We start from the raw sequence: 14,359 nt of genomic DNA, 5'->3' as shown, positions 1-14,359 counted from the left end.
TGCCAGCCTCACAGGTTTTAATTTTGCAGCAGGAAGGCAGCGGTGGGAATTTGGGGCCGTCAAAGGAATCCTCAGCGCAACTGGTTTATCTTCTGCCAGCTCTTCCACCTACTCGCTCAGAGCTCATCCTTGCAGCCAGGACTGCTGCTGCCAGCCCTCCTTCCCACTCCAAGTGCAGGGCATGCTTCTCCTGCGTTGGCAGGTGCCTCTGAGAGGCATTAAAAACAGAGGGGCCTCCTGTTTTCTCCATCCCTTTTCTGTGTCCTTCATCCTACTGGCCTTGCCTGCAACAGTGTTCAATTTAGTGCGCTCTCTCTTTTTTTTCTCCCTTTTATAATCAGCTAGTTAAGGGAAGTTCTAGGGTTCATCTCAGTTAACATTTAGGAATCATCTCAGTTACCTTTTGGACTAAATGATGGCTGTGTTGCTGAGGGAAGTGCTCGTGGGTGTCCCTCCGTCATCCTGCTCTTGCAGAGAATAGGTCCAAGCTTGGTCCAACCATCAGCTCCCACACCCCTGGGTGAGCGTTAGGGACATGAAAACCTGAAGGCTTCCCTTTGGGGGAGGTGGGAAATTGCTCCAGTTGCAGCTGGGTTCTGGCTACTCCATGAAGCACCTGAGCTCTTCTTCACGCTCAGCACCTGTCTGCAAGGTTCATATTGTGCTGTGTTTTTTTATTATTATTTTTATTTCATTATTATTTTGTTAACCTGGTAGTATTCTAATGCTTTCAGAAGCAATGCTCATACAGTGAGATGCAAAGCACTGACATACTGGAGTTTTACTCTATTGGGTTCAATAGACAGAAGATGGAGATTTCCACACAGCACCTCAGCCTTGTGCCCCTTGTCTGTAAGTTCACCTCCCCAAAACACAAGCATCCCACCCAGCATTCTGTTTTCAGTAACACTTCCCAATGCATGTAGTGAGATTGCATTACTGTAGTTTAACTGAAGAATATTTTGTAACTGTGGTTTTCTTTTCTGCTAGTGATCTAGATGATCGATACAAGAAAAAATAATTAAATTGATATCTTCCTTTGTGTCCACTGAAAAACATGAAAAGTGATCTTTAAAATTATCTTCAAATGCCTTATGATAAAGAAAGGTTGAGAATGGTTTTCTTCAGAAAGCCACAAGAAACACTGCTGTTATATGAAGCTGTTTTGCTGGAGGTATTTTTAGGATGACTCAGGAGTAAGGCCTGGGAGTTCTTCCTTTAACTAAAGTGAAGAAAAGCAGACATTTTCCTTCCAGATGTTTTGGTTAAAAAATTAAATACAAAAACCTAGCCTTTCAGGCAAAATAGAAATTTTTATTTTTTGAAGTTTTGATACAGTAGTCTAATTCTAGCAGATTTGTACCGTATTAAGTGCTAATCCTCCAGTTATCTGTAGAGAAGTATATGGATTTAAAAAAAAAACCACACTTTTTTATAGAGAAGTTATAAATTTTCATCAAGAAGCCTTTTTACAGTAATACAGATGCATGTAAACATGTACAATGAAATGTATTGGGCATTTTGCTTAAGTTTAATGAGCATTTACCACCTCCCACCCTCCCATAAACTCTCCTGGTGACTTAAAGTGGGAGTTTTGTTTGTTTGTTTTTAAAAACAACAAAAGAAAACACACAAATGAAACAAAAAATGGAAGATTACATTTGCTGCAGTTTAAACTGCTGTCAGAAGTTACTGGTTTCATATTTTTCAAACCTCACGCTTTTCAGTATTTGGGCTTTCCTTTCCAAAAATCCTAACCCCTTTTTTTTTCTTAGCTGATCATATAAGTAAGGCCTTTAAAATTTCTCATGTGTAAAATGAAAATTCCTAGTGCACTTCTAATACATGTGTTGTGGTTTAGCCCGGCTGGCAGCCAAACACCACACAGCCGTTCGCTCACCCTCCCCCCTCCCTCTCCGGGATGGGGGAGAGAAACGGGAAAGTGAAGTCTGTGAGTTGAGATAAAGACAGTTTATTAAGACAGGGAAAAGAATAACAACAATAATAATAATAATAATAGTATTAATAGTAATAATGTGTACGAAATAAGTGATGCACAATGCAATTGCTCACCACCCGTTGACCGATGCCCAGCCTATCCCCGAGCAGCCGGCCCCCCCCTCCACCCCGGCTAGCCACCCCTATATATTGTTCAGCATGACGTCAGATGGTATGGAATACCCCTTTGGCCAGTTTGGGTCAGCTGTCCTGGGTCTGTCCCCTCCCAGCTCCTGCTGCATCCCTAGCCTGCTCGCTAGCAGGACAGAGAGAGGCTGAAAAGTCCTTGGCTTGGTGTAAGCACTGCTCTGCAACAATTAAAACATCAGCATGTTATCAGCGCTCTTCTCATTCTAATCCAAAACATAGCACCCTGCCAGCTACTAGGAGGAAAATTAACTCTGTCCTACCTGAAACCAGGACAACATGTTAGCATGTTTATGTTTGTATATGTTGATGTCTTAAAAAAAAAAAAAAAAAAAAAAAAAAAAAAAAAAAAAAAAACAAGGTCTTTTAAAACTACATTCTGTTTGTGGTGTGTACAGTTAAATCTGTGAGGTTATATCCTTGACGAATACCAAGAATAGAGAATGTAAAGTTGTTGAAAATTCTGGTTCGTTTTTGCATTTATTTTTCATTCACCACAGCACTACCTTCTCAAACTAACTCTATTGGTGTCCACTTAATGATCTTCCACAGCAGGAGGCATGTAAAACAGCAAGCATCTTTTCCTGTGTGCAGATCTCCTTCCTCACATTCCTAGAAAGCACGGTTACATTGTATATTTAAACCCCCCAAGGAATTTGCTGATGTTTCCATGCAGTGGACATCTTTTGGGAGAGCTGTATTGGACAATAGTGTGAAAAGCTTTAATACTTGAGTTTAAAAAAGAAGTCATCCTGTTGCTGCAAACACTAATAAAAATGCAGCTCTACTTGTTTGAATGGGTTATGATGGTGGTGGCAGGGGTAGGGCAATGCTCCTGAGCAAGTTGCATTCAGAGCTTGGGCACTTGGATTGCAATATTGCACAATCGGTGCAAAATAGTTGAAGTGTCTTGCTGCGGGGCAGTGGGCTGAATGCAGTCAGGACAGGCGGACAGCTGGAGGCTGGAGAGGGTAGTGGTGCTCGTTCTGTGCTGTAGTTCACAGGTGCCTGCAGCTGCAGCCAGGCTTTCTTGGGAATTGCTGCATCTCACAGGTAGTCACAGACTTTTTTTTTTTCCCTCTCTCTTGTACTCATGTTGTTTCGCTACATCTTATATATATTACTATTATGCTGTATTACCTGTGCTTTGTTTTTTTTTGTGGTATGCACCTGCTTCTGATAACCAAGAGTTGTTTCCATGATGTGCAAGGTGATGTGTGGCATCGTTGGTCTCCTCTACTTGGTGGATGCACCACGATTTCCTTTCGTTATTGTTCGCCTCTAGCGAGCACTTAATGAGAAGTGTCCTGCCTTAAGCGAGAGTGTGTCTTCGCATGGTCATCGTTTGCTTCTAGATGTGTGCCACTCAGAAGGATGTCTGCTGGCAGTACTAGAATGTGTCTTACAAGAAGCCCACAGCCCAGCTAGGCACTGTTCTGTCATTGTATGAGCAATAAAAAGGGTGCTGTACCTGCAATGTACCAGAAATTTCCAGAAGTAATATTACTTTGTGTTATCCTAGTAAAAGTAAATAGTATTCTAGTGATACACAAATGTCTCCTTTGCAGAATTTCAGGTCAGGCAGTATCTTCAGTACTGTGAGTTTAAAACTGAAAGGATGCTAAATCAAACTTAAGTGAGTATTAGATCAGATAATGTTATTTCCTGACATTATTTTGAATTAACAGTGGACTTCGCAGCTTTCAGTTCCTCCTAGGTTTTGCGAGATGAACTTTGTATAAGGTATTTTTGTTTAAGAAGAGTTTTCAAAGGTGTTTACTCTTAGAGAATCTATAATACAGTTATGAAAGAAAGGTACATTATTTTAAATAATTTGCCTGAAAATGTTTCACCTAAGGCTAATTAAAAGAGACAAAAGGGAAGGAAATGACTAGATGATATAAATGCTCTGCTATTCAGCAAGTTATTTTTGGTATGCTTGTGAGTTTTCAGAAGAACGAAGGGAAGCCGCGTTTCGGTTTAGATTCAGTGAGTTGCTCACTCACCTCCATGGTCTTCCCTCCTTCTCTGCAGCGTTTTGGGGTAACCCACTCCTTCCTTTGAACCAACAGTGTTTTGGGGTAACCCAGTTCTTCCCTCGAGGCTAAAACCATCGTGAACCATTCTAGGAGGCAGCCATCAATGTAGCCTCTGGAATTGTAAAACACAGACCAGATTTAGCACTCATCCAGATTTAGCACTGGGCTGTGAAAAATGCCTCGATGCCCTAATGAGAAGGGGCAGCTACCTGGTAAGGATCATTACAAGGATGTCGTGCCCAATGAAGGTGCTAGCAGGTAGACCTCTGTTAGTACCTGTACTACATATATTATCAAAATTGGAAGTATCTGGTCTCGGTCAAGATTTAGCAACACAGTGCGGCAGCAGGGGCTTGCGAGGCATTGCCATGCATGATTACAACTGGGCAAACCTTGCCCAAATGGCCACCAAAGTCCCTTTCCTGGGGCTGTTCCCTCTCTGTTCAGGTCTTTGCTTGCTGTTCGGCAGTCCACAGCCACTCCCTGAGTTACCAGAAGCAATATTCACATTTTGCTGTGCTCATGGTCCTTGAAACTCTTCTGCACAGATACCTCTACAGGTAGAAAGACACGTATGCAATTGATGTTACTCACTGGGGAAAAGGATTTAAGGAGATTCAGGAAGTGTAAAAGATTTTCTGGCTGCATACAAAGCACATGGTTACCTAGTTATTATTTTTGTTATCTGTGGTTCTTTGTTTGGGATTACAGTCTGACAGAGAAGCAGTTGGGAATTTCTGATAGAAACTCCTTTTTCTTATTTTTTTCTTTTTTTCTTTTTTTAATTTAAATGAGATAATTGAGTTTAGGAGATCAAGATACTTTATCTTTCTGGCAATTTAATGTTGCATACTTCTAAAATACATAAATATTTTTTCTCTATATAATAGAATGATTGTGAATTTAAACACTTGAATTTATTTTACCATTTATGTGAAGTATGCAGGTAATTCTTTTAATAATGAAATTGCATTTGTCTGTGTGCTTGTTTATAAATATTTTGGTGACAAATCTTTCACATCCTCTCAAGAGCTAAACACTACCTCTTATATATTAGATATATTTCTAAACAGAGGGGATATGAATTTGATAGCCAGTCTGTGGTTTTGATTACTTGCTGCTTTTTGGTAAATCTGGGTTGATTATTCAATGTTTACTTTTGCCTGTGTGTTCACATAGCTCATCCAGTATTGTGCAATTCTGTAAGTAGCTTATTCCATCACCTTTCTATAGAGAACTAATCTGTAGGAAAACAGTGTAAGATTGTTAGATGCATTTTTTTTCTAATAGCATTAGTGGCATGTGTTTATAAAAGATGCTTTGTTTTCTTTCTGTTAAAAAATGTCATTTACAACCCTTTCTCAATAATAATAATAAAAAGTATAGATGTATACAATATTTTATCAGTAGCTTAATCCAGAAGGCTGTCCAACAATGAAGACTTGAAGTGAGTGATTTAAAGTGAGCCTGTGTAACAGGGTCAGTGATGAGCTAGCAAAGGGTTGTTCTCCTTCTGAGTCACTTACGTTTTGTGGTTAGCAACCAGTGAATCAGTACAGAAGAAGCTGCATATATAAAAAAAACTTTGCTTTAAATACATATGTACGTCTTGCTGACCCCAGAGGAAAAAGGAAGACATTTGGCTTTTAAAGTTGTGGGGGTAGTCTTTCTCATCAGCAGCTCAGTTCGGTCTAGCTCTGGAAGCCTGGTCAGTAACCATGCATGTGGGTCGGTCTGTTGTGCTCTTTGCATGCAGGAGAGAAATTACCCAGCATTGGTGAGAAAAGGAGCCAGGTGCTAGGTTTGAGAGGCAGAAACACAGGACTGGAGGAAGCTGAAGAGAACTCAGGCATAAATCATCTGAGAAGGGTCTGGTTCAGTTACAGTTCTTTAGTTCTACTGAGAATATAATGAAGTCTGAAATTGTTTTCCCAACTGTGAACAAATGATTCCAACATCCTTCAGTGGTTCAGCTCATAAATATTAGAAAAGTTGTTTAAAACCACTGATTTTGAGTCTGTTGAAGAAAGGACCATCTTCTAGAAACCTTGCATTGCCTCTGCACTGGTGAACAAAGAGGTGAAGCCTTTGCAGGCCCGTCTTCCTGCTCAGTATGGCAGCCAGGAAGCCTGGTATTTCCCAAACTGTACCAGTACAGTCAGAAAGGTTTAGGGTGATTGCAGTTCTGTCCTGTTCTTTCAATTTAATTGTACAAAAACTGCACCCCCTAAAAAGTTTTCACGTGTATTTTGGGAAATGATCGATGATGTCTGAAAGCCACGTTCCAAGCTCAGGTCTTGGTCAGTCAGGCCACGGTGCAGCGCAGGGCTTGGCCTGTCCTCATGCCACTGCTTCTTACCAACATGACCTCTTTTCCCTGATACACACCAAAGGACTGTTTCTACCAAAAAGAAATGTGCCTCGAGTTTTTGTTTGTTCCAGCTGCCCATTATCTTGCTTCTTGCTCTACATGTAAACAGATATACATGGATTGAGGCTCACCCCCTCAGCCAGGTCCATGGTGCGACAGCAGTGGAGACGCAATTCCCTCTCTTGCACGCATGAGCTTGGGGGCAGCAGGCGTTGTGCTAACAGCAGAGCAAGCTTAAAGGCTTGAGGCTGCTTTTTGCTCCTACTATGTGAGTATGAATGATGGGTAGTTTTGCAGAGGAATTAGCGTGGGGCTACTGCTCATCCCCTGCTACTCCCTTGTGGCAGCGTTGGCTCCGACACTTCATGTATCAAATTCTATTTGCTGTTTGTATCGCCATGCTTAATGCTGCGTTGCCTTGTTCTAACAGCACTTTTCAAAAACGTATTAAAATACCCTGTTATGCACAATAATACCTATTCTGATGAATCCCCTGACTGCATAAATTATTATTGATGGTATGAAGCTACAGTGGGATTAGCTGTTGACTGCAGATCTGATCCCATTGCTTTTCTCTCTGCAGTTCTGTGTAATTTAACATGTCAATAGCCTTGCCAGTAAAACATGATGAAATTTTATATGGCAGTATTACTTATAATGTGCTGCGTATTTACGTGTGAATGGTATTATTCCTCAATATAAACAGATAGCTCAAGACAGACTTCAGTAAATGATTTTCTCAAAACTTGCATTTTTTTTTTAATATATTTTAATAATGACTTCTCTTTCTTGCAGACAAAATTGAAGAAGCACAGAAACAACTTAATGGAACAGAAGACCAACAGAGAGGTAATAAACAAAACCAAAATGAAATAGCAAAAAGGAAAATTATGTTGCTATTGTATAGGCTGATGCAAAGCCTTCTGGCATCAGTGAAGAGACTCCACTGGGTCGTGGGCATTGGATGAGGCTCAGGGAATGTGTATCTGCAGATCAGGCGCTGTGATCTGTAACACCCCAGTTTTGCTGAGACACAAATGCTTTGTTTTAACCACTTGAGTAGCTGCATTGACCTTGATAAGGCTGCTAAAGCTGTAGCAGTAGAGACTCTGCAAGTTATTGACTAAAGCCCTCTACTAACAGGTTGGTTCATAATATGATTTACCTAATCGTTAATAACCATATTTGGTTTATGACAAGCAACATATGATGATTTCTAACAGATGCTGAAAGGAGATTGATCCTCACAGGCTATTTTAAGAAACAGATGACCTGTGACAGGATTAATTCTGTGTCTTAGGGCTTAGAAAGCTAGTGGAAAGTCATTGTATTTCAAGGCTGGCTGACTGCTGGAGTACCTGTTAGGTTTTATGTGATAAAGCTTTTCTGTACATCCACAAAGGAGCACAGTGGGAGGAGGGCTGGGCAGGGGACAACCCAAATAATCTCTGACCAGGCTATCCCCAGGCCCATCGCAACACCATGAACCATCAGGACGAGCTCCACAAGTCACCTTTTGGACTAAGAGGGGTTGCTGCCTGGGTGTGGGACACATGAGGGGGTGCAAAGGAACAGCGTGGGGGCTCAAATCTGCATGTCCAGCCACATATATGTATGTATGTGGTGTATAGGTGTGCTCTGTGTGTGTGCACCTTCTGGGAATACATTTTAAGCTTCACTGCTGGTTGGAGCTGGAGGCATGGAGCAGCAACTTCACCTCCCTCAGGCTACTGGATCCAGCGTGATGCATTTTCCTCTATCAGTGCCACATTTCACTGCTTTGTGTTGTTTTCTGTAGGCATTCACTGCTCTTACAGTGACATGTCCTTCTGACTTGTGACACATCTGTGAACAGCATTGTAAATTGTTGATGCTCTGTCCTGGAATCAAAGTTTATTACCTTTTGAAACAATGAATTTCCAAACTTTCTGAACATTATAGAGCGTAAGAAATACCCTACTGGATATCAGCAGGGTCCCTCTGTCCCAGCATTCTGCCTCCAGCATAGGCAATAGGACATACTGGTTAAGGACAGCACCTAAGCTTGTCCACTTTGTGCAGTCCATTCACCTTAGGCTGTCCACACACAATGGGATGTCTGCCTTATCCCTTTAGTATCTGGACATTTACGGACCTGTTACCATTATATTTTTCTTTCAGTGCTGTGTGCCTCTAGTATTCTTTGGCAGCAAATGGCAGAAATTTGCTACCAGTTGCATTAAAAATACGTTATTTTACTTCTTCCCCCCCCTCCCCCCATTTCCTGCTAGCTCTAACAGGTGTTCTCTGGTTCAAGCATTGTGCAATTTGTTAAATAGCAGTTCGATATTCACCTTACCCATTGCTTTTGTGATTTCATAAACCTTGTCCATATCCCACTCGGCTTTCTTTCCTCCAGACTCATGTTTGGGTTTTCTCAAGGGAAGGTTTCATAGAAGGTGTCTTGAGTGGGCACCAAGACTATGATATTGTTCTGTACCTGAAAAAAGTGAAGGAGAAAAAAAAACAAGTGGCTAGGTTGTAAAAGCAGCTCTTTAAACATTTACAGAGATTTTCCAACAAACTAGAACCTTTCCAACAAACTAGAACTTCTACTGAATAGTAGTGTGACATATTTTTGGTTAGTGGATCATAGGCAAGTGACATTGTCATCCAAACATAAAAACTTGGTGTGTAAAGTATTACTGTCTGCCCTTGTTCATGTTCATCTTGTAGAAGTAATATTGCTCTGGATTATTTTTGTAATCAACATGTTCAAGCTGAACATTAACCCCTATTTTCATGGGCTTTGTTCATACCTGTGCTTCACTACCATCTTTGTAGTCCTGCACAAATGAAGAGACCTTCCCCAGTGTGCACTGAAAAGTGGTCTGAAGTGCTCTGGAAAGGACTGAGTTGCTAAGATTTATATGGTGATAGTGCTAACCTTTCAGGGTTGCAGAAATCAGAAAGATCATAGGTTAAATTTTGGCTCCTAACCTAAGTTTGCATGGCTGGTAGTCGAAAACTACTTTTAACATACAAAATTGATACAGAAATAACTGAGATGGTAAGGCTACTTTTTCATTTTTCTTTTTGAATGAGAAACATTCTTTTCTATTTTCTTTGGTTTCTTAAATGTCTAACAGGTTTCTTTGTAACATGAAGTGTAAATTAAGTTATTTGTTTGAAGGCCAGGAACAAAACAAAAAAAAAGGAAATATCTGTTTTGAGCTAAACAAGTAAATAAAAATGTGAACATGTTCACATAAGGTATTTTAAATCACAATCCAGTGTCTACAGGTTCACCTGAAGTATGGTTGTATGTTTTTCTTATTTGTTCATTTCCTTTGCCTTTCAGTTCATCTAGATCAACTTAGATTTGTCTATGTCCTATCTGAAATGAATAGGGGATGTAATTTTGTGGAATTTATCACAAGTTAACAACTGCCCTGTCAGTACTGAAGCTGGCGATGGCTTAGCATATTTGTAGGGAGGAATTTCCTATAAGTTTAATCATGCTGCATTTTCTGCTGACTAGTATTGTGCACTGATCAGTCATAACTTTATACACGTGTGGGATTTAAGTTGGATTTAATTGACTACAAGAAGATATGTATTTAACGCATCTCATTTTTCCATTAGCTGTAATAATCCAATTAAGTGCAAATTGAAACAGGTGTCTATTAAACACAGAGGAGACAATAAATGAGCAGACATAGTTTTGAAGTTTGCAGAATTCAGTTATGTAGTATGAAGTTGCAACTGGAAGATCTATTTTTTTTATTTTTTGGAGTGATAGTCCACAAATACATTCTGATTATGGATATAGAAATGGCCTGTCACTTGAGACCAGAAAGATATTCTTTAGAGGCCATGCTTAGCTCCATCCTCCTTCCTGCTTGGTGCAAGTATAAGATGGAGAATTCTTTTACTGTCGTCTTAATTGTCCAGTTGCTTCTCTGAATTTCCAGTAGGAGAAGCTTTGCTTCTCTGACTCTGGGTATTGTTGGTGTGACAGAGGAGGTTGTGTTCCCACTGAGTGCTCTGTGTGGTGTCCCTTAAAACTAGGTGAGCTTCAACGACAGAAAATTTCACCTTGAGAAGGCAGTGAAAGATTTTTCTGATGTGGGACCCTGGGTATGATGGGCTGTGGAATGCAGTTAGCTGAATCTGACTGCTTTGACTTTGATCTACCACTGGCCATACTCTTTAGAAATCCATCACAAGAAAGTCTCTCTGTCTTCTCCCTTCCAGACCGGTAAAATCAAGTCCTCTCAGATCCTTGTGGTTACCACAGAGGCTTCTGATTTGGTCATCCCCAGAACCAGTTCAGCCACTGAAGGCCAATATGAAGCGCTGTAAGCATTTGTTTTCTTCTTTATCCATTGCAGCAGTTCTCTGCTTATCACAGTAGTCCTAAGTTCAGCTCTACCAGCACTGCCGTGGTGTTCTTTTAGGACTAGTGGTACTAACCTGGTTGTCTCAGTACTTGGCACCAATGATGCTAAGACTGCTGAATCTCTCTGCTTCTGAAACTCTTCAGAGAACTAAAGCTGGTGACAAACTCGAGCAACACTGAGATTACCTATGAAAGGGGTTTCAGATCCTCTACAGAGTCTCTCCAGATTCTGGAACTCAACAAATTGTTGATGTGGAACTATCTCATGGCCTAGTGTATACTCTGTACACCCACCAATCCCGGGGGCTCTCTGTCTCTTAGGAGTACTGTTCTGGACATTATTTGGGATAACTGCTACTTGCCCAGTCACAGGAAAAAGAATTATTAATAAAGGCTAGATCACAGGGAATATGCTTCCTTGTTCAGCTTCTCAGTTGTGTCAATGGCTATGTCTTCCAAGTATAAAGACAGAGGTGGTCTGGGAATGTGTGTGTATGTGTGTGTCTTCTTCAGCTTCATTGCAGTTTAGACTTGCAGGCTGTTGTGGTTGCTGGATATAAATTCATCCCTCTGAATAAGCAGCTGTTCTTGTTTGAATTTCTACTTTTTTTTTTTCCTCCGGAGATGGGTAGACTTCCTGTACCTATTCCTTCAATAGGCAAAGGGTAACAAATCCATCCTGGATTCAGAATTCCAGTCCCTCTAATGGCACATATGCATCTGCCAGTCTCCTCTCCTGATCCTTTCCCAGAACTGGCAGGCATGTCCATGTCTAGCTTCAAGGAGAAGCCTGTTTTCAACCTATTTTATCAAGGGTCATGGACTTTGTATTACCATGTTTGCCTCAACAATTGCGGCCAACCTTATTCAGACAAAGCATGGGACTTCAAGGTCTACACTCCATGGACCAGGGTCTGTGTTGGCAGATAGCAGTTTCCAATCAGTGTACTATGTTGGTCCCCTCCAGTTCATCAGTTCTGGTAGAGCAAGTACTTTTTTTGGAGAACCCACTTGAGTTGAATGGATCGGGTCTGTCCTTAAACTATGTTCAGGTTTATCTAGCACCTGTTTAAGTCTGTCATTTACCTATCAACCACGTTGCTATACTTTCTCACTCTGTCACTTTCAGGTTTCTCAAAGAGCTTTTTCAGTTTTTTGCCTACTGCTGGAGATGCTGCACGGTAGAATTTGAACACAATGCTGTGTATTCTGAATCCTCCCTTTTTCACATCCTTAGCATAGCTGCTCATTTCTTGGTCAGTGAAAGTAGATTTCTAAGATGCTCTCGCCTCTTCCAGAAGCCCAAGACATTGTGACAGCTCTGTCTTGATGACAGTGTTCCCTTCCAGAGTTACTGCAGGTTTTACCCTAAGGCTGTATTTGACTTTCAGCCAAATAAGTTTTCCTTCCAGGGTCTCATGCTTCAGTATTAGTAGTACCTTCTTTACTTGCATCCTTAGATAGAGAAGCATTGTTGACAGATCCAAGAGTTTTGTCTAATTTGGATGAGTGTTTGTTTAAATGGCAGCAGGTTCTGTCAGAATTTGCTGAGAAACCACCAAAACAGAACCATTCAAAGCCATGGTTTGGAGTCCAGGAAAGTCCAAGCAATTTCTGTGGTGGTGTTGAAACCTTTATTTCCAGCTTCTGTCTTTGGACTACGCGAAGTCTCTGTCTACACTTTCAGTGGGTACTAATCCATTTCTGGTTAAAAGGTTGACCTGGCATTTGGCTTAGTGGTTCGCTAGTCACTGTATGCAGGAATATGATTCTCAATTTGCTGGCTTATGTCCTCATATAACAGTGTGGAACCACCCATTGTGTGAATGTGCATTCGAACTGCCATGGAAAGAAAGAATAAAGAAAGAAGAGACTGCTTACCAGCAGCAAACATACTCTGAGATGCACATCCACACGCACATATGTTCCCCTCCCACACTTACAGTCCCGTCAAAGTAGCATATTGGCATGGAGGAGAGGCAAATGAAATCAAATGCCCTTTACCTTATTTGCCCATCTGCTATTTTTTTAAACATTTTTTTCCAGTAAATTGAACTGCATGGAGTTAGGAAAGAAGTTTGGCATTGTAAATGGAAGCACAAGACTTTAGTTCAGAAATGTAGGTTCTGCTGCAGATGGACTCTAGTCAAATTTTTGTATCTTCTAAGTCCTTCAAAACCCTTCCTGATCATCCCTCTTGTTAAATGAACTCATCTTATTGACAAAATTATAAAGAGAGTTTCAAATACGTTATTGTAAGTATACCAGTGTTCTCTCTAGTTAATCAAAATGCTGTGTCCGTCTTACATTAAAGATTGGTGACCATTTTATGTTGCCGTGTGCCAGCTTACAGATGACTTAGTGGCCTACCATCTGGCCTCAAAGGAGCAGCCAGGTCCCTTCCCGTCTCTCCCTTCCCCACAGGCACTCCTGATCCCTCTTCCTGCCATTGCAGTGCTCTCTGCTAAAAAGCAGGTGGGAACACTGCATGCTGGTGATATACACTGCTTCATAATTCATCAGCTGTGGTCAAGACTATTCTTTCATCCCAGTATTCAAAGGAAATAGGAAATTGAATAAAAAGTGGGTAGGTCAAACAAAAATCTGGAAATGCATAACTGAACAATTTAAGCATTTTGATTTGCTGTCTTAGAGTGGTCTCCTCCTTCACAGAGGTTTCTTTGAATTTCTCCTGTAGGTTTGCAAGCATGTGAGCTTTCTGGATTCTTTGCTACTGTAGTACCCATGTACTATCATTAGCCCAAAATACTTCCTTTCCATTTCATCCTTACAGGAAACTGCCTTACTTTTTGGACAAGGAATATAACCAAGATCCAAAGTTTCATTTGATTCTTTTCATCTTTCTGTCCTTATCTTCAACAACCATATGGGCTAGAAATACAGTTGCTCTAAATGGAAGTGTATAATCTTCAGAAGTTGCAAGTTACAGCACTGTCCTGTTTGCTTCTTAATATTGGTGAGAGGATTAGTCAGCCTTTTTAGTTTTCTGTTGACATACACCAGAGCTACCTACCTTTTACTTTCCAAACGTTCAAATTGACAGCTAGCAACGCTATTTCACGCGATTGAATTGTGCATTTTCTTGATGTCTGATATCATAGTGTTTGTATCTCCATTAAAATATGTCAATACATGTGTATGAGAGGTAATTTATTTAAATTGTTCTGTGTACATCAAGCTGTAAGGCTTTAATTCAAGACTGAATTATCTTCCTCAAATATTTACAGCAGCTCAGACAGCAGTGATAGGCTTAATACGGGAACTATTGGTGTCTGTAGCTCATGTCATACAAGATCTCACATTTTCATGAGGTCCCATCTATTCCCAAAATCTGTGATGTTTCCACATTAAGGGAACATTGCATGCTGCTAATAATAACAAGGATGATTTGAAAGGTTCTTT

At 40.7% G+C, this 14,359-nt stretch overlaps 1 protein-coding gene across 9 annotated transcripts in view; it reads left to right on the top strand.

The window, feature by feature from the left end:
- Positions 1-14,359, top strand: part of HIVEP1 (HIVEP zinc finger 1) — a 132,613-nt gene that overhangs the window by 60,055 nt on the left and 58,199 nt on the right. For 7 of the 9 annotated variants that reach the window (XM_040546088.1, XM_040546085.1, XM_040546083.1 and 4 more), the window contains one exon: positions 7,351-7,404. In XM_040546088.1, the coding sequence (XP_040402022.1) occupies positions 7,351-7,404 (54 nt within the window). Of the gene's footprint in view, positions 1-2,545; positions 2,557-7,350; positions 7,405-10,791; positions 10,896-14,359 lie in introns of those variants that run through there. The other 2 variants (XM_040546086.1, XM_040546087.1) reach the window with 2 other exon arrangements.

This window comes from Cygnus olor, chromosome 2, assembly GCF_009769625.2.
Source record: "Cygnus olor isolate bCygOlo1 chromosome 2, bCygOlo1.pri.v2, whole genome shotgun sequence".
Classification (NCBI taxonomy): Eukaryota; Metazoa; Chordata; class Aves; order Anseriformes; family Anatidae; genus Cygnus; species Cygnus olor.
The sequence above is the reverse complement of the archived record's forward strand: the minus strand, read 5'-3'. Positions and strand labels throughout refer to the sequence as shown.